Below are 26670 nucleotides of genomic sequence, written 5' to 3' on the forward strand. Positions count from 1 at the left end.
GTTTCTCCGAGTCGTTTCTGCCGAGTCGTTTCTGCCGAGTCGTTTCTGCCGAGTCGTTTCTCGCCGAGTCGTTTCTGCCGAGTCGTTTCTGCGAGTCGTTTCTCCGAGTCGTTTCTGCCGAGTCGTTTCTCCCGAGTCGTTTCTGCCGAGTCGTTTCTGCCGAGTCGTTTCTGCCGAGTCGTTTCTCCCGAGTCGTTTCTGCCGAGTCGTTTCTCCGAGTCGTTTCTGCCGAGTCGTTTCTCCCGAGTCGTTTCTGCCGAGTCGTTTCTGCCGAGTCGTTTCTCCCGAGTCGTTTCTGCCGAGTCGTTTCTGCCGAGTCGTTTCTCCCAGTCGTTCTCCGAGTCGTTTCTGCCGAGTCGTTTCTCCGAGTCGTTTCTGCGGTTTTCTGCCGGAGTCGTTTCTGCTGCCGAGTCGTTTCTGCCGAGTCGTTTCTCCCGAGTCGTTTCTCCCGAGTCGTTTCTGCCCGAGTCGTTTCTGCCGAGTCGTTTCTGCCGAGTCGTTTTCTGCCGAGTCGTTTCTCGAGTTTTCTGCCGAGTCGTTTCTCCCGAGTCGTTTCTGCCGAGTCGTTTCTGCCGAGTCGTTTCTCCCGAGTCGTTTCTCCCGAGTCGTTTCTGCCGAGTCGTTTCTGCCGAGTCGTTTCTCCGAGTCGTTTCTGCCCGAGTCGTTTCTCCCGAGTCGTTTCTGCCGAGTCGTTTCTGTCTCCGAGTCGTTCGTTTCTGCCGAGTCGTTTTTGTTTCTCCGAGTCGTTTCTCCGAGTCGTTTCTGCGAGTCGTTTCTGCCGAGTCGTTTCTGCCGAGTCGTTTCTGCGAGTCGTTTCTGCCAGTCGTTTCTCCCGAGTCGTTTCTGCGATCGTTTCTGCCGAGTCGTTTCTGCCGGAGTCGTTTCTGCCGAGTCGTTTCTCCCGAGTCGTTTCGCCGAGTCGTTTCTGCCGAGTCGTTTCGCGAGTCGTTTCTCCCGAGTCGTTTCTGCCGAGTCGTTTCTGCCGAGTCGGTTCTGCCGAGTCGTTTCTCCCGAGTCGTTTCTGCCGAGTCGTTCTGACCGAGTCGTTTCTCGAGTCGTTTTCTCCCGAGTCGTTTCTGCGAGTCGTTTCTCCGAGTCGTTTCTCCCGAGTCGTTTCTCCGAGTCGTTTCTGCCGAGTCGTTTCTGCCGAGTCGTTTCTCCCGAGTCGTTTCTGCCGAGTCGTTTCTCCCGAGTCGTTTTCTCCCGAGTCGTTTCTGCCGAGTCGTTTCTGCCGAGTCGTTTCTGCCGAGTCGTTTCTCCCGAGTCGTTTCTGCCGAGTCGTTTCTCCCGAGTCGTTTCTGCCGAGTCGTTTCTGCCGAGTCGGTTCTGCCGAGTCGTTTCTCCCGAGTCGTTTCTGCCGAGTCGTTTCTCCCGAGTCGTTTCTGCCGAGTCGTTTCTCCCGAGTCGTTTCTGCCGAGTCGTTTCTCCCGAGTCGTTTCTGCCGAGTCGTTTCTGCCGAGTCGTTTCTGCCGAGTCGTTTCTCCCGAGTCGTTTCTGCCGAGTCGTTTCTCCCGAGTCTTTCTCCCGAGTCGTTTCTGCCGAGTCGTTTCTCCCGAGTCGTTTCTGCCGAGTCGTTTCTCCCGAGTCGTTTCTGCCGAGTCGTTTCTGCGGTCGTTTCCGAGTCGTTTCTGCCGAGTCGTTTCCCGAGTCGTTTCTGCCGAGTCGTTTCTCCCGAGTCGTTTCTGCCGAGTCGTTTCTGCCGAGTCGTTTCTGCCGAGTCGTTTCTCCCGAGTCGTTTCTCCCGAGTCGTTTCTCCCGAGTCGTTTCTCCCGAGTCGTTTCTGCCGAGTCGTTTCTGCCGAGTCGTTTCTCCGAGTCGTTTCTCCCGAGTCGTTTCTGCCGAGTCGTTTCTCCGAGTCGTTTCTCCCGAGTCGTTTCTGCCGAGTCGTTTCTCCCGAGTCGTTTCTCCCGAGTCGTTTCTCCCGAGTCGTTTCTGCCGAGTCGTTTCTCCCGAGTCGTTTCTCCCGAGTCGTTTCTGCCGAGTCGTTTCTCGAGTGTCTCCGAGTCGTTTCTCCCGAGTCGTTTCTGCCGAGTCGTTTCTCCGAGTCGTTTCTGCCGAGTCGTTTCTCCCGAGTCGTTTCTGCCGAGTCGTTTCTGCCGAGTCGTTTCTGCCGAGTCGTTTCTCCGAGTCGTTTCTGCCGAGTCGTTTCTGCCGAGTCGTTTCTCCCGAGTCGTTTCTGCCGAGTCGTTTCTGCCCGAGTCGTTTCTGCCGAGTCGTTTCTGCCGAGTCGTTTCTCCCGAGTCGTTTCTGCCGAGTCGTTTCTGCCGAGTCGTTTCTCCGAGTCGTTTCTCCCGAGTCGTTTCTGCCGAGTCGTTTCTGCCGAGTCGTTTCTCCGAGTCGTTTTCTGCCGAGTCGTTTCTGCCGAGTCGTTTCTCCCGAGTCGTTTCTGCCCGAGTCGTTTCTGCCGAGTCGTTTCTCCCGAGTCGTTTCTGCCGAGTCGTTTCTCCGAGTCGTTTCTGCCGAGTCGTTTCTGCCGAGTCGTTTCTCCCGAGTCGTTTCTGCCGAGTCGTTTCTCCGAGTCGTTTCTCCCGAGTCGTTTCTCCCGAGTCGTTTCTGCCGAGTCGTTCTGCGATCTTTCTCCCGAGTCGTTTCTCCCGAGTCGTTTCTCCCGAGTCGTTTCTGCCGAGTCGTTTCTGCCGAGTCGTTTCTCCCGAGTCGTTTTCTGCCGAGTCGTTTCTCCCGAGTCGTTTCTCCCCGAGTCGTTTCTCCGAGTCGTTTCTGCCGAGTCGTTTTCTCCCGAGTCGTTCTCCCGAGTCGTTTTTCTGCCGAGTCGTTTCTGCCGAGTCGTTTCTGCCGAGTCGTTTCTGCCGAGTCGTTTCTCCCGAGTCGTTTCTGCCGAGTCGTTTCTCCCGAGTCGTTTTCTGCCGAGTCGTTTCTCCCGAGTCGTTTCTGCCGAGTCGTTTCTCCCGAGTCGTTTCTGCGAGTCGTTATGCGAGTCGTTTCTGCCGAGTCGTTTCTGCCGAGTCGTTTCTCCCGAGTCGTTTCTCCCGAGTCGTTTCTGCCGAGTCGTTTCTCCCGAGTCGTTTCTCCCGAGTCGTTTCTGCCGAGTCGTTTCTGCCGAGTCGTTTCTGCCGAGTCGTTTCTCCCGAGTCGTTTCTGCCGAGTCGTTTCTCCCGAGTCGTTTCTCCCGAGTCGTTTCTGCCGAGTCGTTTCTCCCGAGTCGTTTCTGCCGAGTCGTTTCTGCCGAGTCGTTTCTGCCGAGTCGTTTCTGCCGAGTCGTTTCTCCCGAGTCGTTTCTGCCGAGTCGTTTCTCCCGAGTCGTTTCTGCCGAGTCGTTTCTCCCGAGTCGTTTCTGCCGAGTCGTTTCTCCCGAGTCGTTTCTCCCGAGTCGTTTCTGCCGAGTCGTTTCTCCCGAGTCGTTTCTCCCGAGTCGTTTCTCCCGAGTCGTTTCTGCCGAGTCGTTTCTGCCGAGTCGTTTCTGCCGAGTCGTTTCTCCCGAGTCGTTTCTGCCGAGTCGTTTCTCCCGAGTCGTTTCTCCCGAGTCGTTTCTGCCGAGTCGTTTCTCCCGAGTCGTTTCTGCCGAGTCGTTTCTCCCGAGTCGTTTCTGCCGAGTCGTTTCTCCGAGTCGTTTCTGCCGAGTCGTTTCTGCCGAGTCGTTTCTCCGAGTCGTTTCTGCCGAGTCGTTTCTCCCGAGTCGTTTCTGCCGAGTCGTTTCTGCCGAGTCGTTCTGCCGAGTCGTTTCTCCGAGTCGTTTCTCCGAGTCGTTTCTCCGAGTCGTTTCTCCCGAGTCGTTTCTGCCGAGTCGTTTCTCCCGAGTCGTTTCTCCCGAGTCGTTTCTCCCGAGTCGTTTCTGCCGAGTCGTTTCTGCCGAGTCGTTTCTGCCGAGTCGTTTCTCCCGAGTCGTTTCTGCCGAGTCGTTTCTCCCGAGTCGTTTCTCCCGAGTCGTTTCTCCGAGTCGTTTCTCCCGAGTCGTTTCTGCCGAGTCGTTTCTCCCGAGTCGTTTCTGCCGAGTCGTTTCTGCCGAGTCGTTTCTGCCGAGTCGTTTCTGCCGAGTCGTTTCTCCCGAGTCGTTTCTGCCGAGTCGTTTCTCCCGAGTCGTTTCTGCCGAGTCGTTTCTGCCGAGTCGTTTCTGCCGAGTCGTTTCTCCCGAGTCGTTTCTGCCGAGTCGTTTCTCCCGAGTCGTTTCTCCCGAGTCGTTTCTCCCGAGTCGTTTCTCCCGAGTCGTTTCTCCGAGTCGTTTCTCCCGAGTCGTTTCTCCCGAGTCGTTTCTGCCGAGTCGTTTCTGCCGAGTCGTTTCTGCCGAGTCGTTTCTCCCGAGTCGTTTCTGCCGAGTCGTTTCTCCCGAGTCGTTTCTGCCGAGTCGTTTCTCCCGAGTCGTTTCTGCCGAGTCGTTTCTCCGAGTCGTTTCTCCCGAGTCGTTTCTCCGAGTCGTTTCTGCCGAGTCGTTTCTCCCGAGTCGTTTCTGCCGAGTCGTTTCTCCCGAGTCGTTTCTGCCGGGTCGTTTCTCCCGAGTCGTTTCTGCCGAGTCGTTTCTCCGAGTCGTTTCTGCCGAGTCGTTTCTCCGAGTCGTTTTCGGTCTTCTCCGAGTCGTTTCTGCCGAGTCGTTTCTCCCGAGTCGTTTCTCCCGATCGTTTCTGCCGAGTCGTTTCTGCCGAGTCGTTTCTCCCGAGTCGTTTCTGCCGAGTCGTTTCTGCCGAGTCGTTTCTCCCGAGTCGTTTCTCCCGAGTCGTTTCTGCCGAGTCGTTTCTGCCGAGTCGTTTCTGCCGAGTCGTTTCTGCCGAGTCGTTTCTGCCGAGTCGTTTCTGCCGAGTCGTTTCTCCCGAGTCGTTTCTGCCGAGTCGTTTCTCCCGAGTCGTTTCTGCCGAGTCGTTTCTCCCGAGTCGTTTCTGCCGAGTCGTTTCTGCCGAGTCGTTTCTCCCGAGTCGTTTCTGCCGAGTCGTTTCTCCCGAGTCGTTTCTCCCGAGTCGTTTCTCCCGAGTCGTTTCTGCCGAGTCGTTTCTCCCGAGTCGTTTCTCCCGAGTCGTTTCTCCCGAGTCGTTTCTGCCGAGTCGTTTCTGCCGAGTCGTTTCTCCCGAGTCGTTTCTGCCGAGTCGTTTCTCCCGAGTCGTTTCTGCCGAGTCGTTTCTCCCGAGTCGTTTCTCCCGAGTCGTTTCTGCCGAGTCGTTTCTCCCGAGTCGTTTCTGCCGAGTCGTTTCTCCCGAGTCGTTTCTCCCGAGTCGTTTCTGCCGAGTCGTTTCTGCCGAGTCGTTTCTGCCGAGTCGTTTCTGCCGAGTCGTTTCTCCCGAGTCGTTTCTGCCGAGTCGTTTCTCCCGAGTCGTTTCTGCCGAGTCGTTTCTCCCGAGTCGTTTCTGCCGAGTCGTTTCTCCCGAGTCGTTTCTGCCGAGTCGTTTATGCCGAGTCGTTTCTGCCGAGTCGTTTCTGCCGAGTCGTTTCTCCCGAGTCGTTTCTCCCGAGTCGTTTCTGCCGAGTCGTTTCTCCCGAGTCGTTTCTGCCGAGTCGTTTCTGCCGAGTCGTTTCTGCCGAGTCGTTTCTGCCGAGTCGTTTCTCCCGAGTCGTTTCTGCCGAGTCGTTTCTCCCGAGTCGTTTCTCCCGAGTCGTTTCTGCCGAGTCGTTTCTCCCGAGTCGTTTCTGCCGAGTCGTTTCTGCCGAGTCGTTTCTCCCGAGTCGTTTCTGCCGAGTCGTTTCTGCCGAGTCGTTTCTGCCGAGTCGTTTCTGCCGAGTCGTTTCTCCCGAGTCGTTTCTGCCGAGTCGTTTCTCCCGAGTCGTTTCTCCCGAGTCGTTTCTGCCGAGTCGTTTCTCCCGAGTCGTTTCTGCCGAGTCGTTTCTGCCGAGTCGTTTCTGCCGAGTCGTTTCTGCCGAGTCGTTTCTCCCGAGTCGTTTCTGCCGAGTCGTTTCTCCCGAGTCGTTTCTGCCGAGTCGTTTCTCCCGAGTCGTTTCTGCCGAGTCGTTTCTCCCGAGTCGTTTCTGCCGAGTCGTTTCTCCCGAGTCGTTTCTCCCGAGTCGTTTCTGCCGAGTCGTTTCTGCCGAGTCGTTTCTGCCGAGTCGTTTCTGCCGAGTCGTTTCTCCCGAGTCGTTTCTGCCGAGTCGTTTCTCCCGAGTCGTTTCTCCCGAGTCGTTTCTCCCGAGTCGTTTCTGCCGAGTCGTTTCTGCCGAGTCGTTTCTGCCGAGTCGTTTCTGCCGAGTCGTTTCTGCCGAGTCGTTTCTGCCGAGTCGTTTCTCCCGAGTCGTTTCTGCCGAGTCGTTTCTGCCGAGTCGTTTCTCCCGAGTCGTTTCTGCCGAGTCGTTTTCTGCCGAGTCGTTTCTGCCGAGTCGTTTCTGCCGAGTCGTTTCTCCCGAGTCGTTTCTGCCGAGTCGTTTCTCCCGAGTCGTTTCTCCCGAGTCGTTTCTGCCGAGTCGTTTCTCCCGAGTCGTTTCTGCCGAGTCGTTTCTGCCGAGTCGTTTCTCCCGAGTCGTTTCTGCCGAGTCGTTTCTGCCGAGTCGTTTCTGCCGAGTCGTTTCTGCCGAGTCGTTTCTCCCGAGTCGTTTCTGCCGAGTCGTTTCTGCCGAGTCGTTTCTCCCGAGTCGTTTCTCCCGAGTCGTTTCTGCCGAGTCGTTTCTCCCGAGTCGTTTCTGCCGAGTCGTTTCTGCCGAGTCGTTTCTGCCGAGTCGTTTCTGCCGAGTCGTTTCTCCCGAGTCGTTTCTGCCGAGTCGTTTCTACCGAGTCGTTTCTGCCGAGTCGTTTCTGCCGAGTCGTTTCTGCCGAGTCGTTTCTCCCGAGTCGTTTCTCCCGAGTCGTTTCTCCCGAGTCGTTTCTGCCGAGTCGTTTCTGCCGAGTCGTTTCTGCCGAGTCGTTTCTGCCGAGTCGTTTCTGCCGAGTCGTTTCTGCCGAGTCGTTTCTGCCGAGTCGTTTCTCCCGAGTCGTTTCTGCCGAGTCGTTTCTCCCGAGTCGTTTCTCCCGAGTCGTTTCTCCCGAGTCGTTTCTGCCGAGTCGTTTCTCCCGAGTCGTTTCTGCCGAGTCGTTTCTCCCGAGTCGTTTCTCCCGAGTCGTTTCTGCCGAGTCGTTTCTGCCGAGTCGTTTCTGCCGAGTCGTTTCTGCCGAGTCGTTTCTCCCGAGTCGTTTCTGCCGAGTCGTTTCTCCCGAGTCGTTTCTGCCGAGTCGTTTCTGCCGAGTCGTTTCTGCCGAGTCGTTTCTCCCGAGTCGTTTCTGCCGAGTCGTTTCTGCCGAGTCGTTTCTGCCGAGTCGTTTCTCCCGAGTCGTTTCTGCCGAGTCGTTTCTGCCGAGTCGTTTCTGCCGAGTCGTTTCTCCCGAGTCGTTTCTGCCGAGTCGTTTCTGCCGAGTCGTTTCTCCCGAGTCGTTTCTGCCGAGTCGTTTCTGCCGAGTCGTTTCTCCCGAGTCGTTTCTGCCGAGTCGTTTCTGCCGAGTCGTTTCTCCTGAGTCGTTTCTCCCGAGTCGTTTCTGCCGAGTCGTTTCTGCCGAGTCGTTTCTCCCGAGTCGTTTCTGCCGAGTCGTTTCTCCCGAGTCGTTTCTGCCGAGTCGTTTCTGCCGAGTCGTTCTGCCGAGTCGTTTCTCCCGAGTCGTTTCTGCCGAGTCGTTTCTGCCGAGTCGTTTCTCCCGAGTCGTTTCTCCCGAGTCGTTTCTCCCGAGTCGTTTCTGCCGAGTCGTTTCTGCCGAGTCGTTTCTGCCGAGTCGTTTCTGCCGAGTCGTTTCTGCCGAGTCGTTTCTCCCGAGTCGTTTCTGCCGAGTCGTTTCTCCCGAGTCGTTTCTGCCGAGTCGTTTCTCCCGAGTCGTTTCTGCCGAGTCGTTTCTCCCGAGTCGTTTCTGCCGAGTCGTTTCTCCCGAGTCGTTTCTGCCGAGTCGTTTCTGCCGAGTCGTTTCTCCCGAGTCGTTTCTGCCGAGTCGTTTCTGCCGAGTCGTTTCTCCCGAGTCGTTTCTGCCGAGTCGTTTCTGCCGAGTCGTTTCTCCCGAGTCGTTTCTCCCGAGTCGTTTCTGCCGAGTCGTTTCTGCCGAGTCGTTTCTGCCGAGTCGTTTCTCCCGAGTCGTTTCTCCCGAGTCGTTTCTCCCGAGTCGTTTCTGCCGAGTCGTTTCTGCCGAGTCGTTTCTGCCGAGTCGTTTCTGCCGAGTCGTTTCTCCCGAGTCGTTTCTGCCGAGTCGTTTCTGCCGAGTCGTTTCTGCCGAGTCGTTTCTCCCGAGTCGTTTCTGCCGAGTCGTTTCTCCCGAGTCGTTTCTCCCGAGTCGTTTCTCCCGAGTCGTTTCTGCCGAGTCGTTTCTCCCGAGTCGTTTCTGCCGAGTCGTTTCTCCCGAGTCGTTTCTCCCGAGTCGTTTCTGCCGAGTCGTTTCTGCCGAGTCGTTTCTGCCGAGTCGTTTCTGCCGAGTCGTTTCTCCCGAGTCGTTTCTGCCGAGTCGTTTCTCCCGAGTCGTTTCTGCCGAGTCGTTTCTGCCGAGTCGTTTCTCCCGAGTCGTTTCTGCCGAGTCGTTTCTGCCGAGTCGTTTCTCCCGAGTCGTTTCTCCCGAGTCGTTTCTGCCGAGTCGTTTCTGCCGAGTCGTTTCTCCCGAGTCGTTTCTGCCGAGTCGTTTCTCCCGAGTCGTTTCTGCCGAGTCGTTTCTGCCGAGTCGGTTCTGCCGAGTCGTTTCTCCCGAGTCGTTTCTGCCGAGTCGTTTCTGCCGAGTCGTTTCTCCCGAGTCGTTTCTCCCGAGTCGTTTCTCCCGAGTCGTTTCTGCCGAGTCGTTTCTGCCGAGTCGTTTCTGCCGAGTCGTTTCTCCCGAGTCGTTTCTGCCGAGTCGTTTCTCCCGAGTCGTTTCTGCCGAGTCGTTTCTCCCGAGTCGTTTCTGCCGAGTCGTTTCTCCCGAGTCGTTTCTGCCGAGTCGTTTCTCCCGAGTCGTTTCTGCCGAGTCGTTTCTCCCGAGTCGTTTCTGCCGAGTCGTTTCTGCCGAGTCGTTTCTCCCGAGTCGTTTCTGCCGAGTCGTTTCTGCCGAGTCGTTTCTCCCGAGTCGTTTCTGCCGAGTCGTTTCTGCCGAGTCGTTTCTCCCGAGTCGTTTCTCCCGAGTCGTTTCTGCCGAGTCGTTTATGCCGAGTCGTTTCTGCCGAGTCGTTTCTGCCGAGTCGTTTCTGCCGAGTCGTTTCTCCCGAGTCGTTTCTCCCGAGTCGTTTCTGCCGAGTCGTTTCTCCCGAGTCGTTTCTGCCGAGTCATTTCTGCCGAGTCGTTTCTCCCGAGTCGTTTCTGCCGAGTCGTTTCTCCCGAGTCGTTTCTCCCGAGTCGTTTCTCCCGAGTCGTTTCTGCCGAGTCGTTTCTCCCGAGTCGTTTCTGCCGAGTCGTTTCTGCCGAGTCGTTTCTGCCGAGTCGTTTCTCCCGAGTCGTTTCTGCCGAGTCGTTTCTGCCGAGTCGTTTCTGCCGAGTCGTTTCTCCCGAGTCGTTTCTGCCGAGTCGTTTCTGCCGAGTCGTTTTCTCCCGAGTCGTTTTCTGCCGAGTCGTTTCTCCCGAGTCGTTTCTGCCGAGTCGTTTTCTGCCGAGTCGTTTCTGCCGAGTCGTTTCTCCCGAGTCGTTTCTGCCGAGTCGTTTCTCCGAGTCGTTTCTGCCGAGTCGTTTCTGCCGAGTCGTTTCTCCCGAGTCGTTTCTCCGAGTCGTTATGCCGAGTCGTTTCTGCCGAGTCGTTTCTGCCGAGTCGTTTCTGCCGAGTCGTTTCTCCCGAGTCGTTTCTCCCGAGTCGTTTCTGCCGAGTCGTTTCTGCCGAGTCGTTTCTGCCGAGTCGTTTCTCCCGAGTCGTTTCTGCCGAGTCGTTTCTCCCGAGTCGTTTCTGCCGAGTCGTTTCTGCCGAGTCGTTTCTCCCGAGTCGTTTCTGCCGAGTCGTTTCTGCCGAGTCGTTTCTCCCGAGTCGTTTCTGCCGAGTCGTTTCTCCCGAGTCGTTTCTGCCGAGTCGTTTCTGCCGAGTCGTTTCTCCCGAGTCGTTTCTGCCGAGTCGTTTCTGCCGAGTCGTTTCTGCCGAGTCGTTTCTCCCGAGTCGTTTCTGCCGAGTCGTTTCTGCCGAGTCGTTTCTGCCGAGTCGTTTCTGCCGAGTCGTTTCTCCCGAGTCGTTTCTGCCGAGTCGTTTCTCCCTTGTCGTTTCTGCCGTCCGTCTCGGACGTTTGTTCTCTGAGCAGAAAGGAAGCTCGGAGGTTTAGCTCTGACGCGACGCGGCCGCAGCTGGATCGCAGATGTTCGGTTTCGTCACGAGGAACAATGGCTTTCTGTGTTTCTGTGTCCAGAAGAATCGGATCGTTCCTGAATGTCATATCACTATATTGGTACCAGTGTTGTTCCATACATGCGACACCTCAGTCAAAACCTCCACACAGTAATTCAGCGCATGAGTGACAAACTGTTTTTCATCGCAGATGCAGCATGTCTATCTGTACAGTTAGCTTAGCTAGCATCACGTCCACATAGCTTACCTTTCTTTAAGCTTTCCTTCCAAGTGACGCTAAAAGTTGGACAAAGTCCCACCGTCTATGAAAGCGAAGCGCTGCTGATTTTACATGTCGCCATATCAATTTATGCAGCTATTATATTACTGACGCTCAGAGGAAACCACTGCGCATGTCTGGAGCTCCGCAGCGAGTAAAGGTGGAGCCGATGGGTGACAACAGACACTACGTCACGTTATTGCTTGGATTTTACGGCGCCATCTTAAATCCCTGAACTTCACATTTTAACGGTAAAAAGAGCAACGAGACTTGGATGTAACGAGTAACGAGACAGTTTGTAGAAATGTAGTGAAGTAGAAAGTACAGATACTTACTGTAAAATGTAGTGGAGTAAAAGTAGAAAGTATCCATTATTAAATCTAAGTACAGATACATGAAACTTGTACTTAAGTATTTTATATTTTATACTTCCCACCACTGAAGCGCAGCTTCAACATGTTCAACGCTTCAGTTTGAAGCTTGTGCTCCTCAGAACTGGGTCGAACCCGCTCCGCGGCCTTCAGAACTCCTGAAGCCCAGATTCACTAACAGACTCAAGACGCTGCTGGGAGCACGATATCTGCTCCACGTTGGTGTAAATGTCCACGTTACACACCAGTGCAGGTCGTGTTCACAAGGCAGCATTGGGACGAGTGGGGGTCTGTGACGTCATCCTGCTGGAAGGAGCCACCAGAAGATAAAATCTCAATGCTGGACATTTTAATTTAATTTAATCTGTGATCCAAATCAAGTTTTCCAGTAAAAACACCTGTTCAAAGAAAGAAAACCGTCAAAGAGGTTCAGGCATCTGATTGGGCAGCCTGAACAGGCTGACTAATCAGACAGCCGGATGCTGCCGCAAACCACGAAGAAGAAGAAGAAGAAGAAGAAGACCGGAAGTGGTCGGAGGACGTTGGGGCTGCTTGTCACGTGAACAAACTTATTCACAAGTGACTTTAGTTTCATTTCTCATTTAATGGAAACAGCAAATGGTGTTTTTTTTCCACACAACAAAGCTCTGAGAGCGGTTGCTATGGAAACGCGGCTTCAGACTCTCCCTCCTCTGCATGTTGTCATGTTCAACGCTTCAGTTTGAAGCTTTCAGCCCCGGGGGGCATCCTGGAGGGTCCTGGAGGGTCCTTCAGGCATCCTGGAGGGTCCTGGACGCATCCTGAAGGGTCCTGGAGGGTCCGGGAGGCATCCTGGAGGGTCCTGGAGGGTCCGGGAGGCATCCTGGAGGGTCCTGGAGGCATCCTGGAGGGTCCTGGAGGCATCCTGGAGGGTCCGGGAGGCATCCTGGAGGGTCCTGGAGGCATCCTGGAGGGTCCGGGAGGCATCCTGGAGGGTCCGGGAGGCATCCTGGAGGGTCCTGGAGGCATCCTGGAGGGTCCGGGAGGCATCCTGGAGGGTCCTGGAGGCATCCTGAAGGGTCCTGGAGGCATCCTGGATGGCCCTGGAGGGTCTGGGAGGCATCCTGGAGGGTCCGGGAGGCATCCTGGAGGGTCCTGGAGGCATCCTGAAGGGTCCTGGAGGCATCCTGGATGGCCCTGGAGGGTCCGGGAGGGTCCGGGAGGCATCCTGGAGGGTCCGGGAGGCATCCTGGAGGGTCCTGGAGGCATCCTGGAGGGTCCTGGAGGCATCCTGCATGTTTTATTGTCATGTTCTGCTCAGGCCTAACGAGCCTCATTTGATCCAGTTGCGCTAAACCAGGGAGAGACTAAAACATGGACCCTGGTTTAAATCACAGGTGTGACCTCCAGCCCTCTGCTGGACAGAATAATAGGTCATTAAGGCTCTGGAGCCCCGATCTACACCTGGACCAGCTGATGGAGCCGTTTCGTTGCTGGGTTTTGTACCTGAGGCTCATCTAGAACCTGCAGGACGGCAGAGGGCTGGAGTTTGGAGCCCTCTGCTGTCCTGGTGCCACACCTGACCCCAGGTATGTCAGCTGAGTGCCAGCTGGTTGTGCTGCAACCCGAGTCCCCCTGGTTCCGGTGGGAAGGGCGGGTCCGCTCCGAGGAAAAGTACTGAGCGGCGCCGGGTGGGGATCAGGTTCTGGAAGCTTCCAGCCGTCTGGTTTACCTGCTCAGGTGTCGCTGCGGCTTCAGATTCACCACTTTGACAGAACAGGATCCGTTTAATGTGTTTGCTGAACAAATGATGAAGCCGAGGTTCTGACGAGACCGGGCCGAGTCCGAGGCTTCAGTCACCGAGTCTCTGCTGGGACCCGCTGCAGACCTAGAGCAGCTAGAGACGCTGCAGACCTAGAGCAGCTAGAGACGTTGCAGACCTAGAGCAGCTAGAGACGCTGCAGACCTAGAGCAGCTAGAGACGCTGCAGACCTAGAGCAGCTAGAGACGCTGCAGACCTAGAGCAGCTAGAGACGCTGCAGACCTAGAGCAGCTAGAGACGCTGCAGACCTAGAGCAGCTAGAGACGCTGCAGACGTAGAGCAGCTAGAGACGCTGCAGACCTAGAGCAGCTAGATACATCCAGACCTAGAGCGTCTAGATACAACCAGACCTAGAGCAGCTAGATACATCCAGACCTAGAGCAGCTAGAGACGCTGCAGACCTAGAGCAGCTAGAGACGCTGCAGACCTAGAGCAGCTAGAGACGCTGCAGACCTAGAACGGCTAGAGACGCTGCAGACCTAGAGCGGCTAGAGACGCTGCAGACCTAGAGCGGCTAGATACATCCAGACCTAGAGCAGCTAGAGACGCTGCAGACCTAGAGCAGCTAGAGACGCTGCAGACCTAGAGCAGCTAGATACAACCAGACCTAGAGCGTCTAGATACAACCAGACCTAGAGCAGCTAGAGACGCTGCAGACCTAGAGCGGCTAGAGACGCTGCAGACCTAGAGCGGCTAGAGACGCTGCAGACCTAGAGCGGCTAGAGACGCTGCAGACCTAGAGCAGCTAGAGACGCTGCAGACCTAGAGCAGCTAGAGACGCTGCAGACCTAGAGCAGCTAGATACATCCAGACCTAGAGCAGCTAGAGACGCTGCAGACCTAGAGCAGCTAGAGACGCTGCAGACCTAGAGCAGCTAGAGACGCTGCAGACCTAGAGCAGCTAGATACATCCAGACCTAGAGCAGCTAGAGACGCTGCAGACCTAGAGCAGCTAGAGACGCTGCAGACCTAGAGCAGCTAGAGACGCTGCAGACCTAGAACGGCTAGAGACGCTGCAGACCTAGAGCAGCTAGATACATCCAGACCTAGAGCGGCTAGAGACGCTGCAGACCTAGAGCGGCTAGAGACGCTGCAGACCTAGAACGGCTAGAGACGCTGCAGACCTAGAGCGGCTAGAGACGCTGCAGACCTAGAGCGGCTAGAGACGCTGCAGACCTAGAGCGGCTAGAGACGCTGCAGACCTAGAGCGGCTAGATACAACCAGACCTAGAGCGTCTAGATACAACCAGACCTAGAGCGGCTAGAGACGCTGCAGACCTAGAGCGGCTAGATACATCCAGACCTAGAGCAGCTAGAGACGCTGCAGACCTAGAGCAGCTAGATACAACCAGACCTAGAGCGTCTAGATACAACCAGACCTAGAGCAGCTAGAGACGCTGCAGACCTAGAGCGGCTAGAGACGCTGCAGACCTAGAGCAGCTAGAGACGCTGCAGACCTAGAGCAGCTAGAGACGCTGCAGACCTAGAGCAGCTAGATACAACCAGACCTAGAGCAGCTAGAGACGCTGCAGACCTAGAGCAGCTAGAGACGCTGCAGACCTAGAGCAGCTAGAGACGCTGCAGACCTAGAGCGGCTAGATACAACCAGACCTAGAGCAGCTAGAGACGCTGCAGACCTAGAGCGGCTAGAGACGCTGCAGACCTAGAGCGGCTAGAGACGCTGCAGACCTAGAGCAGCTAGAGACGCTGCAGACCTAGAGCGGCTAGAGACGCTGCAGACCTAGAGCGGCTAGAGACGCTGCAGACCTAGAGCAGCTAGATACATCCAGACCTAGAGCAGCTAGATACAACCAGACCTAGAGCAGCTAGAGACGCTGCAGACCTAGAGCGGCTAGAGACGCTGCAGACCTAGAGCGGCTAGAGACGCTGCAGACCTAGAGCGGCTAGAGACGCTGCAGACCTAGAGCGGCTAGAGACGCTGCAGACCTAGAGCGGCTAGAGACGCTGCAGACCTAGAGCAGCTAGATACATCCAGACCTAGAGCAGCTAGAGACGCTGCAGACCTAGAGCGGCTAGAGACGCTGCAGACCTAGAGCGGCTAGAGACGCTGCAGACCTAGAGCGGCTAGAGACGCTGCAGACCTAGAGCAGCTAGAGACGCTGCAGACCTAGAGCGGCTAGAGACGCTGCAGACCTAGAGCGGCTAGAGACGCTGCAGACCTAGAGCGGCTAGAGACGCTGCAGACCTAGAGCAGCTAGAGACGCTGCAGACCTAGAGCAGCTAGATACATCCAGACCTAGAGCAGCTAGATATATCCAGACCTAGAGCAGCTAGAGACGCTGCAGACCTAGAGCAGCTAGATATATCCAGACCTAGAGCAGCTAGATATATCCAGACCTAGAGCAGCTAGAGACGCTGCAGACCTAGAGCAGCTAGATACATCCAGACCTAGAGCAGCTAGAGACGCTGCAGACCTAGAGCAGCTAGAGACGCTGCAGACCTAGAGCGTCTAGATACAACCAGACCTAGAGCAGCTAGAGAGCGTCTCTGCTCCCTCCTGATTGGTCGAAGCTCTTCATGCCGCCTGATATTTGATCTTTTTAATTGGTCCGGCTGTCTGGCTTTAAATCAGCCCAGAGGTCAAAGGTCGTTGGGGAAGCTGAAGTCTTGGCTCATCAAACTTCCACCATCTGGATCTGAGCTGAACCTCTTTCTACCCCACAGCATCATGCTGCCACCACCAATCGTTGCAAGCTTTCTCACTCTGACTCCAGAAAACACCTCTGGTCCAAACAGCAGAATTTATTCTGGTTTGGCTCGTCCAACTGTATGGAGCTAAATTAGGGCCAATAAAGTTGGTAAAAAAAAAAAATGTAACTGAAAAAAGTTAAAAACTTCTTTTTAGCTCAAAGTTTTTTCTAAGGTTTTGATTTTTTATTTCAGTTTCAAGATTGTTTTTCAGTTAAAATTTTTATGAACAAATTGTATGTATGGAGCTATATTAGGGCTACAAAATTAGTTAAAAGTTGAAACTGGAAAAAAACCTAATTTTTCAAGTTCCAGTTCTTTTAGTTGTATTTTATTTATTTTTCAGATTTTATGGCCCATAAAGTTTGAACATAGTTAAGGTTTTACACAAACTAATTACTTTGATTTTGGCACCAATGGTTGGACCAGAGATCTTAAAATCTGCTTTTGTTTAGAAATGTTGACAAAAATGAGTGTAAATCTAAAATTCTCCTCATAAACCTTAAAGTTCTCTAGTTTCATGACCTCTGACCTTGTTAAATTAACATGTTCCAGATGCTTCAGATGTAAATGTATATATTTATTAAAGCCTTTTGTCTTTGACCTTTTTGTAAACCAGAAAAAAAATCTAAATTATGGTTCAAATCTTAGTTTTCGGATTTGTTGCAGAATCGTTCCAGCCTGGAATAAAAACGACTCAAATAAATTATTAAAAGCCCAAAATGTGAAGAAACTTCCCGTTTGATGTGAAGCCATTTTGTCCACCTGGTTGTCAGATGTGGGTCAGAAACACGTCTTGTGGATCCACTTCTGGACACGACTGCGGCTTTTTGGGCATTTAGTCAGAAAAATGAACCAAAACACTGAGATCCTGAAGTCAGGGTGAATAAATCAAACGTCCATAATATTAAGTTCAGCTAAACGGAACAGAGCGAAGAAGCACTTAGAAAATAAGACAAATATTTTTAAAAAGTGATTTTTTTATTTTTAAATCTTTTTTTCTGATTGTCGTCAGCGGCGCTCACGTCTCGGCGTTGCTGTCCCTGAAGTTCGGCCTTTCGGCGGCGGACGTCCGGTCCATCCGAGCCAGCGTGGAGGAGAACCGCTCCCTGGACGCCTCAGCCAATCAGAGCCCTCCGTTCTTCTCCAGGGTTAAAGTCAAATGGATCAACAACAAGATCAACCAGATGAAGAGCTAAAACAGTTCCGCTCAATGCTAATGTTAGCATAGCTTGTTTCAGATTATCTGCATAATGTAAACATTAGCTTAGTGATGCTAACATGTTAGCCAGTTGTTTAGAAATTAAAAAAGGAAACTGTTGGAAAGCGTCTGCTGCTCATCAGGGCTCAGCTCGGTACCTTCACTTCTCCTTTTATTACTAATTAAGTGTTAGAAAATGTCGTATTTAAGCTACTTCTGCAACCAGACTCACTTTAAATCCACCCAGCTTCCTGCGGCTTAACTAAACCCTAAAGTAATGAATGTTGTAAACTGTGCAGGATGTTATAGAAACAGAGACGTGCATCTGTTACTGCTGTCATTTCAATAAATGTATTTATTCAGCAGAACCTCTGCCGGATGTTTTGACTCATTTCTCCAAAAATGTGCAGAAATACTTTAAATAAATGTGTTTTTATTACAGAAACATCGTTGAAGTTTTAGATTTAGAGATTTATTCAGGAGAAAAAAACATCACGTTAAGGACGGTTTTTAATTCTCATATTTGGTCTTTTTAAGAATATATTTAGATTTTTTTTTCTTAAAATTAAAAATGTGGGATATTTTCTACATTTTCTAGAGAGATAAAGATGTAAACACTATAGAAACATTGTACATATTAGTTTGTAGTTTTTACCTTCCCATGTGAACACATGCTAACATGCTAACACATGCTAACATGCTAACATGCTAACACATGCTAACCTGCCCAAGTTAATGACTAATGATTTATCGAGCAGTTTAACCCTTTGTGTAGACAGGCTGAATACCTCTTTTCATCAGAGATCTGGTCGGTGGTGAACAATGAAATAAAAACTTTCTTGAGTTAGGTAGGTGTACTTTAAAGTCTCACTGTTAATAACTTAATAAATAAAATGACCATAATTTTATTGTGAAACGCAAAAACAAGCCTAACTCATGCACAGATTAGTACAAATCAGATTTTCCTTGGGAGGAGTAAATCAGCTTTGGTCAGAAATATATAATGTTTAATACGTTCAAAGATACTGAAATCTGTAGAAAACGCAATAAGATTGATGTTGATCAAATTCAAGTAATGAAAATATATATTTATATGTATAACTGGCTAAATGATGCATGTTTCTAACGGACAAAATTTACTTTTTCTTCAAAAATGTTTGCCTTTGTTCGTTTTGTGTCCAGTTCAGATTAAAACCAGAAAGACTGCAAGTAAAGCAGAAACTGAGTGGATGACTGTCGCCCTCTGCTGGTTGGAGACAGAACTGTTCGGGAATCTGGTTTTATCTCGAAGAAGAAGAACAATCCTCTTTAAAGAGGGAAAATGAGACTTTAAGGAATTTAAATAGAAACTTCTTTGGTGACTTTTTTCTTCTTCTCTGTTTTCTTGATTCATTTGACTAAGAAAAGTGCAGTTTTCTTTTTAACTGCTTTGTTAAATCATCTTCAGTCCATTGTCCTTAAACCATTTGATCTTTCCAGAGTTTTTTAGTTTCTAATTTCCGGGCTGCCTTTTTTTCTTTCTTGATAATTTTCTGTTTAGGCATTAAAACTTAATTTCTTGTAATTTTACATCTCTGTTCTGTGAATATTGGGACTTTATTCTTGTATTATTTTGACTGCATTCTCAAAATATCTTCTTATTTTGGCTCAAATACTCCGTTGTATAAATATATACAATATTTATACATTTAAATTTCCATGTCCCCTTTTACTCCTCCCGGGTTGCGCCCCTGTCGGTGGGGATCAACGTCATCCCGTCGTTTTTTCTAGTCACCCTAGTAACAACAAACGCTACTGCTGGACCTCATCAACCAATCATATTACACGTAGCGTCTGACGTCACTTGCCGTCAGCGCGTAGGGTTGGGTTAGTCCACCATCTTGGCTCAGGCTAGCTGACTCCTAGCTGAGAGTATGAGGAGAATCCGACAGAACCAAATTCCAGCCGAACCGACCGAACCAGGACTGTCTCACCAAGCGGACCGGAGCTAGAGGCCGGCGGCTCGAGCCGGACCTCCTCTCTCCCCGAAATAAAGTCCCAGCACCGGGAAGTGTCGGGCTGCTAACTCCCCGGCTAACTTCGGCGTTAAAGAGGAACTGTTGCTCCGGTTCCGTTTGGATCCATGACAGTTATAAACTTCCGGAAAAGGATCCGAGCCGAGCCGGGACAGGTAACCCAGGGCAGGGACAGGTGATGCCGCGAGGGAGTTCGTTGAGATAGAACCGAGCCGAAGCCGGAGCAGCGCGTCACTTTCCGACCCGCTAAGTTTGGGACAGGTGTTCCGGAGCGGAGCGGAGCGGCGGCGGCTTCATGACCGGACCTCCGTTACGCTGACCTGGGTATCATGTCCACCAGGACCCCCCTGCCCACCGTCAACGAGCGGGACACCGAGCAGGTGGGTCAGAACCGAAACACCTCCAAACTTTTTCCTCTTCAGCTGAATCATCTGATCTCCGAGCATCAGGGAGGAAACGGCTATCAGGAGCGTTTCCGGTGTTTTCCGGATCATTTCCAGCCCCAGTGGGAGTCCTGAGGGTCCTAACCGGAACCTGGAGGCTCGGTCCGGATCCATTTGATCAGAACTCCCAGATCTGTCACTCTGATCCAGAGTGTTCTGGTAGAAATCTGTTCTAGGTTTACCAAGGGTGCCAAAACTTTCCTCACACTCTTCTTCTAGTAATTCAAAGTGTTTTTAACTCTTTGAGTTTCCATAGCAACTGTTGCTGTGCACTGCCAGTCAGCTGGCTGAAATGACACAATAAGATACATTTGACTTGTCTGAGACACGTATAGCTGCCTATTTTAACAGTTAAAACACCAAATGTTCTTTAATACGCATTAACACACACAGCAGGAAACATCTTTGGTAGCTAACATTTTCCGCTCTTTGGGTTCAGCCAATCAGCACCAAGGAAAATAAATGGCTGCTTTCGAATAACTTAAAATCTAAACGGGCTGCTAGCAGAAAGTATCGAGTCGTCAACTGGAGTTAAACCGATGACATCAGCTCTTCTGACGGTTCCCACAAGCAGAGCATATGTGAGGTCAGACACTAATGCTGGACAAGAAGGTTAAGAGTTCCAGTTCTTCCCGATAAGCCTGAGTGTTTGTTAAAACTCTGTAATAATGGTGGCCACGGACACATAAAGAAACAATCTTTATCAAATAAAACAAAGGAACTTTTCTTGGAATCTTTTGGAGTTGCACAAAGTTTGACTTTATTGTTGCGACAAACACTGGAGTCTTAAAGGCACAGCGTCGTTTTTCTGTTCGGCAGCAGACTGCAGGCTAAACACTGATCATTGTCAGTTCTACTCTCAACCAGTCTAATAATCTGAACAGGTATGTTTACTGGGACAAAACATACTGAGGACGTCTTTGAGACGTTATCTAGAAACGTTTCAGTCAGGATTTTAAATGTGATTAGTCAGCATTTTCTTCACTGCTGTTTTTGCTTTGTGATTGTTATCAGATATTTTCATGAAGAAGTTTTGCTGAATTTCTCTGATATTATGACTAATTGACGATTCAACGTGTTGCGCAGCTTTTCCTGTGATAATCACTGTTGTGTTATTTTTGCAACAGCAGAAGGAAAAGCTGCTTCTCCGTTTTACACAAAGCCAAATAGATTGTTACATTTTTATTCAGGATTGTTGGACTATAATAATTTCCAATAAGCATAAACTCTGCAGTAAAAACAAATGGATATTTATGTATTAATTTCAGGTGCTTTAACCTAAAACAAAAACATTAAACTAGGAAGTTATTCCTCCGTCTGATGAAGTGACGTGTTTTAGCATTTATGTTATGATTCAGACATAAATCTGTTTTTAATAAAACAGTTTTTAAGGCCTCATGCTTGTCTGTCTAGAATAATCCGTTGCTGCCGTCTCTGAATCATAAATGAGAATCGATTATAGTTTATTTGCCAAACTGATTTATTTTTACCTCCATGAAACAAACGAAGCTTCAAGCTGAGAGTTTAAAACCTGATTTGTCTCTTCAGACATTTAGTCCCAAACCGAATGTTTTCATCGAATCTCTGCCTCACATTTCTATAATTTACGTCTTAAACTCGGGCTGCACAGTGGTGCAGTGGGTAGAGCTGCTGCCTTGCAGCAAGAAGGTTCTGGGTTCGATTCCCGGTCTTTCTGCATGGAGTCTCCATGTTCTCCCTGTGCATGGTGGGTTTTCTCCAGGTACTCCGGTTTCCTCCCACAGTCCAGAAACATGACTGTCAGGTTAATTGGCCTCTCCAGATTGCCCCTAGGTGTGAGTGTGTGTATGGTTGTGTGTCTCTGTGTTGCCCTGCGACAGACTGGTGACCTGTCCAGGCGACCTGTCCAGGTGACCTGTCCAGGTGACCTGTCCAGGTGACCCCACCTCTCACCCAAAACGTTAGCTGGAGAGGCACCAGCACCTCCTGACCCCACTGAGGGACAAGGTGTTAGAAAATGGACGGATGGACGTCTTAAACTCTTTCATTTGCCATAAATGTGAAACAAACCTTTAAACAGAAACGGATCAGAACAGGGAGATTAATCACATAAGTCATTATTGATTATTGAAATAATCATAAACTGATTTAGTAATCGATTAATGGTTAGCTGGAGTTAACATGTTTTAGTCCGTCAGCCATAACTTAACGAACCTTCAAACCTGTGGTCAGATTAACCTCCAGGGTGACGCGTCATGCGATCAGGAAGCGTCGCTCTTGCACTCTGACCTTTCCCTCTGACCTTTCCCTCTGACCTTTCCCTCTGACCTTTCCCTCTGACCTTTCCCTCTGACCTTTCCCTCCTCTTGTGCCTGTTCTCCTGGTCCTTCTCGGTTCCAGCTGCTCTGTAGATTCACATCAACCTGGATGAAGGTCCAAACGGTTTGGGTTCAGGTCGACCCATGTTGTTTTGCTTCCTCGTTTCCCAGCATGCACCTGGGGAAGACGGGCGCGGTGAGGCGCTGCCCCGCCCCGCCCGCTCCGCCCGCTGTAAGAACGCCGTCACCGCGGACGACGCGCCGCACGTGGGCAACTACCGGCTGCTGAAGACCATCGGGAAGGGGAACTTCGCCAAAGTGAAGCTGGCCCGGCACATCCCGACGGGCCGGGAGGTGAGACCGGACCGGACCGGGCTGGACGCGGTTCTGGGACGCGCTCCAGAACCGACACCCGTTCTGACCCGCACCTTTACCTTTCAGGTGGCCATCAAGATCATCGACAAGACCCAGCTGAACCCAACCAGCCTGCAGAAGGTGAGACTAGCAACAGAACCAGAACCAGGCTTTTGATCAGAACCAGAACCGGGTCTGAGTGTGTTTAACGTCCTGCTGTGTTCCTGTCCCAGCTGCTCAGAGAGGTTCGCATCATGAAGATCCTGAACCACCCCAACATCGGTGAGTCCCACCTGGATCCGCCGGGTCCAACAGGTTCTGGTTCTGCCGGGCCTCAGCCGGGCCTCTGGTACCGTTTTAAAGCCCCACCTGTCCTACCTGTCTGCAGTGAAGCTGTTTGAGGTGATAGAGACGGAGAAGACGCTCTACCTGGTGATGGAGTACGCCAGCGGAGGTCTGTCACCTGCAGACACACCTGGACTAGAGCCAAACACCTGGATCCACCTCTGATCTGTGTGTGTGTGTGTGTGTGTGTGTGTGTGTGTGTGCGTGTGTGTGTGTGTGTGTGTGTGTGTGTGTGTGTGTGTGTGTGTGTGTGTGTGTGTGTGTGTGTGTGTGTGTGTGTGTGTGTCTGTGTCTGTGTGTGTGTGTGTGTCTGTGTGTGTGTGTGTGTCTGTGTGTGTGTGTGTGTGTGTCTGTGTCTGTGTGTGTGTGTGTGTGTGTGTGTGTGTGTGTGTGTCTGTGTGTGTGTGTGTGTGTGTGTGTGTGTGTGTGTGTCTGTGTGTGTGCGTGTGTGTGTGTGTGTGTGTGCGCGTGTGTGTGTGTGTGTGTGTGTGTGTGTGTCTGTGTGTGTGTGTGTGTGTGTGTGTGTGTGTGTGTCTGTGTGTGTGTGTGTGTGTGTGTGTGTGTGTGTGTGTGCGCAGGTGAAGTGTTCGACTACCTCGTAGCTCATGGGAGGATGAAGGAGAAGGAGGCCAGAGCTAAATTTAGACAGGTAACGCTCCCAAACCACCCGTCGCCACGGTAACGCAGACACCCCATAACGCAGAAGTAGAGCAGGTGGTTTTAGCAGGTCAGCCTGCCGCAGAGCCTCTGAGCCAGGCAGCAGGAACTTGATTAAAAGCCTAAACTTGTGAAAGTCATTTAGAGTTGAAACCAGAAACGTAACAGAAACACACCGACTTGTTCTCACCGTCTGAATCAGATCAGATCAAACTTTCCTGTTTTGGGTTCGTTAGAATAAATATTTCTATCAGCTAAAAGCCAGAAAACGTAACGGATATTTTTTACAGATGCTTGTGTGGCTCTTCTGGAGCGGCAGGTTTGGTTGTTGGTTTCCCTGGACCTGCTGCAGAGCTGCAGCATGTTAACGACAGGAGTTAATTATATTGCTTGTTTTCTGGAAACGAACCTAGAAATCACTGAGGGGAAACTAATTATATAATAAATGCTTAAACTCAAACCAGTGGTTATTAAATTCTTATTAAACGTTTCTGTCTCAGATCGTCTCTGCGGTTCAGTACTGCCATCAGAAGCACATCGTTCACCGAGACCTCAAGGTACCTCCGCTTTCCCAGCCGCCTCGAACGCATCACGGACAGCAGTGATGCTTTAGGTCTAATCCTCTTCCTCTTTGTCCTCCTCTTCGTCCTCTTCCTCCTCTTCTTCCTCTTCTTCCTCTCTCCTCCTCCTCTTCCTCCTCTTCCTCCTCTTCGTCCTCCTCTCTCCTCCTCCTCTTCGTCCTCTTCTTCCTCTCTCCTCCTCCTCTTCCTCCTCTTCTTCTTCTTCCTCCTCCCTCCTCCCCCCCACCTCCTCCTCCCTCCCCCTCCTCCTCTCTCCTCCTCCTCTTCCTCCTCTTCTTCCTCTTCCTCCTCCCTCCTCCCCCCCACCTCCTCCTCCCTCCCCCTCCTCTTCCTCCTCCTCTCTCCTCCTCCTCCTCTCTCCTCCTCCTCCTCCCCCCCCCCCTCTCTCCTCCTCTTCCTCCTGCAGGCGGAGAATCTCCTCCTGGACGCCGACATGAACATAAAAATCGCCGACTTCGGCTTCAGCAACGAGTTCACTCTGGGCGGAAAGCTGGACACGTTCTGCGGCTCGCCTCCGTACGCGGCACCAGAACTCTTCCAGGTAACTGGGCCTCCCCCAGGCCCGGCCCGGGATGAGGTCCTGGTTCTGGTCCTGGTCCAGGTCCTGGTTCTGGTCCCGTCAGAACCTGGGTCAGCCTGTTCCTGCTGCTGTGTTCAGGGTAAGAAGTACGACGGGCCGGAGGTGGACGTCTGGAGTCTGGGCGTGATCCTCTACACGCTGGTCAGCGGGTCGCTGCCGTTTGACGGACAGAACCTGAAGGTGGGTCTCCGTCCGGTCCGGAACCGCCTCCAGGTGTTTCTGGACCCCGGACCCGTTTGGACCATGTGTTTGGTTCTGCAGGAGCTGAGAGAGCGAGTTCTGCGGGGGAAGTACCGGATCCCCTTCTACATGTCGACGGACTGCGAGAACCTGCTGAAGCGCTTCCTGGTTCTGAACCCGGGCAAGAGAGGAACGCTGGAGGTCAGGAGGTCACCACACAGCCAATCAGAGAGCAGGTCCCCGGAGCTCCGCCCGCCTCAGAACCGCCGGGTCCGAATCGTCTTTCCTCTGTTTCAGCAAATCATGAAGGATCGCTGGATCAACGGCGGCGACGAAGACGAGCTGCTGCCGTACGTGGAGCCGGAGCTGGACATCAGGGACCAGAGCCGGATCGGTACGCATGGGCACACACACACACACACACACACACACACACACACACACACACACACACACAGACACACACACACCCTGACTGCGTGTCGTCCTCAGACCTCATGGTCCAGATGGGTTACTCCAGAGAGAAGATCAACGATTCGCTCTCCAAGATGAAGTACGATGACATCACAGCCACCTACCTGCTGCTGGGACGCAAGGCCGCAGAGGTGAGCGGTTACCACGGTAGCGACAGGTAGATCCATCCTGCCCGACAGGAAGTGACCCGTGTGTGTGTCCAGATGGATGTGGGCGGAGCCTCCTCCTCCCTGCTGAAGCCTCATTCGTCCAGCAGCCATTCCCCCGCCCACCTGCTGAGTCAGCGCTCCTCCTCCAAACAGAGGAGGTTCAGCGACCAAGGTACCAGAACCGGAACCGGGACCAGAGCCGGGTCCCCCCTCAGCCTCTCACCCCCCCTCTCCTCCCCAGCTGCTGCCAGGAAGGCGGAGGCGGAGCCAAAGCTGGACGCCAACAGGAAGCCGGGTCCCGGAGAGGCGGGCAGCCCGTTGCTAGGCAACGCCAACAACCCCAACGTAGGCGACATCCCAGATCGCCGGAAAGCGACAGCAGCGACCGCCGTGAGTGTTTTAGGTGTGAGGGGGCGGAGCCTCGGTTCCAGCAGCCAATCGGTGCGGCTCTGTGTTTCAGGCGTCCAGCATGACGAGGAGGAACACGTACGTCTGCAGCGCCACCGACAAGTCGTCCGCCTCCGCCGTCCACAACGGCAAGGAGAACAGGTAACGCCGCCCCCCCGCTGGTCACGCCCAGGCTCACACCCCGACCTTTAACCTTTAACCTCCCGCAGCTCCTCCGGCTCGCCTGCCAAGCGCTCGGTGGGCGGGGCCTCCACCCACAGCGTGAGCAGCGGGGCCACGCCCCCCGACCGGCTGCGTTTCCCCCGCGGCACGGCGAGCCGCAGCACCTTCCACGGCGGCCAGCTGAGGGAGCGCCGCACCGCCACCTACAACGGCCCGCCCGCCTCGCCCAGCCTGTCGCACGACGCCACGCCGCTGGCCCAGGCCCGCAGCCGCGCCTCGTCCAACCTGTTCTCCAAACTCACCTCCAAGCTCACCAGGAGGTACGCTCCGAACGTCGTCCTTCCACTGAACTACTCAATGCTGCTTATTTAGCTCTGAAGCTAAATACTTGTTAGATTTTCTTCCTTCCTTTTCTTCTTCGCTGAATGTTTCCTTCTGATCCGACTGACTCGGATAAAACTACGTTTCCCATGATGCAACACAGCAGCAGGATTTATCTCAGGAAGTTCAGCTTTTTGTTCCCGTCTGTTGATGGAAAATAAAATAACTCAGTTTAAGGAATAAATATTAGAACATTTATAATAAAATCTTCTACATTCATCAGGTTGATATTAAAACATTTTTCTGCATTTCTTATAAAACGTTTTTATGTAAATTATCTCAGGATCGGTGTGAACCCGTCCCGGTTCAGTAGCTTCATAAATCGCCAACCGTTTCTCATTTTTGGCACCGAGCTTCGGACCTGCTGCTGGTCCGACAGGAAGTCAGGACGCATCACTTCCTGTTGCTGCTGGCTGTCCTGCAGGTTTTTCCTGTGATTTATGCTCTGCTTCTTCTCCTCCTCCTCTCGGCTGGCAGGACGCCGTCGGAGGCGGAGAGGAACGGCAGACTGGAGGGGTCCAGGTGGGTAGAGCGAGACGGCCAATCAGAGCGCAGCGTCTGGAGGACGTTAACGTCTTCTTCTTCTCCTCCTCCCTCCAGCCGCGCCGTCACGTCCGACCAGAGGGAGGAGCCGCCGTCCCCCGCCGCGCCGCACTCCAAGGACGCCAAGCCGCGCTCGCTGAGGTTCACCTGGAGCATGAAGACCACGTCGTCCATGGAGCCGGCGGACATGATGCGCGAGATCAGGAAGGTCCTGGACGCCAACAACTGCGACTACGAGCAGCGCGAGGCCTTCCTGCTGCTCTGCGTCCACGGCGACGGGCACGCCGACAGCCTCGTCCAATGGGAGATGGAGGTCTGCAAGCTGCCCCGCCTCTCGCTCAACGGCGTCCGCTTCAAACGCATTTCAGGAACGTCCATCGCTTTCAAGAACATCGCCTCCAAAATCGCCAACGAGCTCAAACTATAGAGGGACTGGGAGGACTGGGAGGAACAGGAAGTGGTTCAGGTGGACAGACGGGGACAGGAAGTGACGAACAGAAGGAAGCGACCCGACTGCCGTCTTCCTGTCTCTCCCAGCAGGACGACTCTGAGCTGTCTGCTGATTGGTTCCGGCTCGACGCTGCTGCAAAGCATTCTGGGACTCTGAGTCCGGCTGTTGGCGTTTCCTCTCCAGAGAGTTTCTCTGTGTTTTTGTGAATGTA

The 26670-nt window shown here is 52.6% G+C and overlaps 2 protein-coding genes and 1 long non-coding RNA gene across 10 annotated transcripts in view; 2 read left to right on the forward strand and 1 right to left on the reverse strand.

Annotated features, from left to right (window-relative positions):
• The window catches only part of LOC103457136 (tumor necrosis factor alpha-induced protein 2-like), a 32135-nt gene extending 15328 nt beyond the window's left edge, over nt 1-16807 (forward strand). For all 6 annotated transcript variants that reach the window (XM_081602714.1, XM_081602713.1, XM_081602711.1 and 3 more), the window contains exon 13: nt 16254-16807. In XM_081602714.1, the coding sequence (XP_081458840.1) occupies nt 16254-16437 (184 nt within the window). In that variant the 3' untranslated portion in view covers nt 16438-16807. The remainder of the gene's footprint in view (nt 1-16253) is intronic.
• LOC145549810 (uncharacterized) lies at nt 12530-15099 on the reverse strand. Its single transcript, XR_014085664.1, has 3 exons — nt 15016-15099; nt 14013-14887; nt 12530-12596 (listed from the first exon to the last, which is right to left on the reverse strand). It is a non-coding gene; the product is annotated as an uncharacterized LOC145549810 (long non-coding RNA).
• A 1363-nt stretch (nt 16808-18170) lies between the features above and the next one.
• Nucleotides 18171-26568, forward strand: LOC103457135 (MAP/microtubule affinity-regulating kinase 3-like). 3 transcript variants are annotated; one of them, XM_081602709.1, is made up of 18 exons: nt 18186-18834; nt 21366-21548; nt 21636-21689; nt 21782-21830; nt 21937-22002; nt 22472-22542; nt 23051-23107; nt 23538-23672; nt 23790-23891; nt 23973-24092; nt 24189-24285; nt 24384-24496; nt 24569-24686; nt 24756-24904; nt 24975-25063; nt 25132-25404; nt 25943-25987; nt 26066-26568. In XM_081602709.1, exons 1-18 carry the CDS (start codon nt 18784-18786, stop codon nt 26433-26435), a joined length of 2142 nt encoding a protein of 713 aa, XP_081458835.1. In that variant the 5' UTR covers nt 18186-18783; the 3' UTR covers nt 26436-26568. The 3 variants fall into 3 exon arrangements, with proteins under 3 accessions (XP_081458836.1, XP_081458834.1, XP_081458835.1); XM_081602708.1 differs by having other exon boundaries at nt 18180-18834; nt 24569-24904; XM_081602710.1 differs by lacking the exons at nt 25943-25987; nt 26066-26568 and adding an exon at nt 25749-25936 and having other exon boundaries at nt 18171-18834; nt 24569-24904.
• The last annotated feature ends 102 nt before the right edge of the window (nt 26569-26670 follow it).

The sequence above is a fragment of the Poecilia reticulata genome, chromosome 21, assembly GCF_904066995.2.
Source record: "Poecilia reticulata chromosome 21, P_reticulata-male-v2, whole genome shotgun sequence".
Lineage (NCBI taxonomy): Eukaryota > Metazoa > Chordata > Actinopteri > Cyprinodontiformes > Poeciliidae > Poecilia > Poecilia reticulata.

Bases quoted from the DNA above. Each gene is read 5' to 3' on its own strand.
- LOC103457135 (XM_081602708.1), top strand. From the start codon at position 18,784: ATGTCCACCAGGACCCCCCTGCCCACCGTCAACGAGCGGGACACCGAG. The intron at 24,093-24,188 runs GTCAGGAGGTCA...CCTCTGTTTCAG, and splicing joins GCAAGAGAGGAACGCTGGAG to CAAATCATGAAGGATCGCTG. The intron at 24,905-24,974 runs GTGAGTGTTTTA...TCTGTGTTTCAG, and splicing joins AAGCGACAGCAGCGACCGCC to GCGTCCAGCATGACGAGGAG.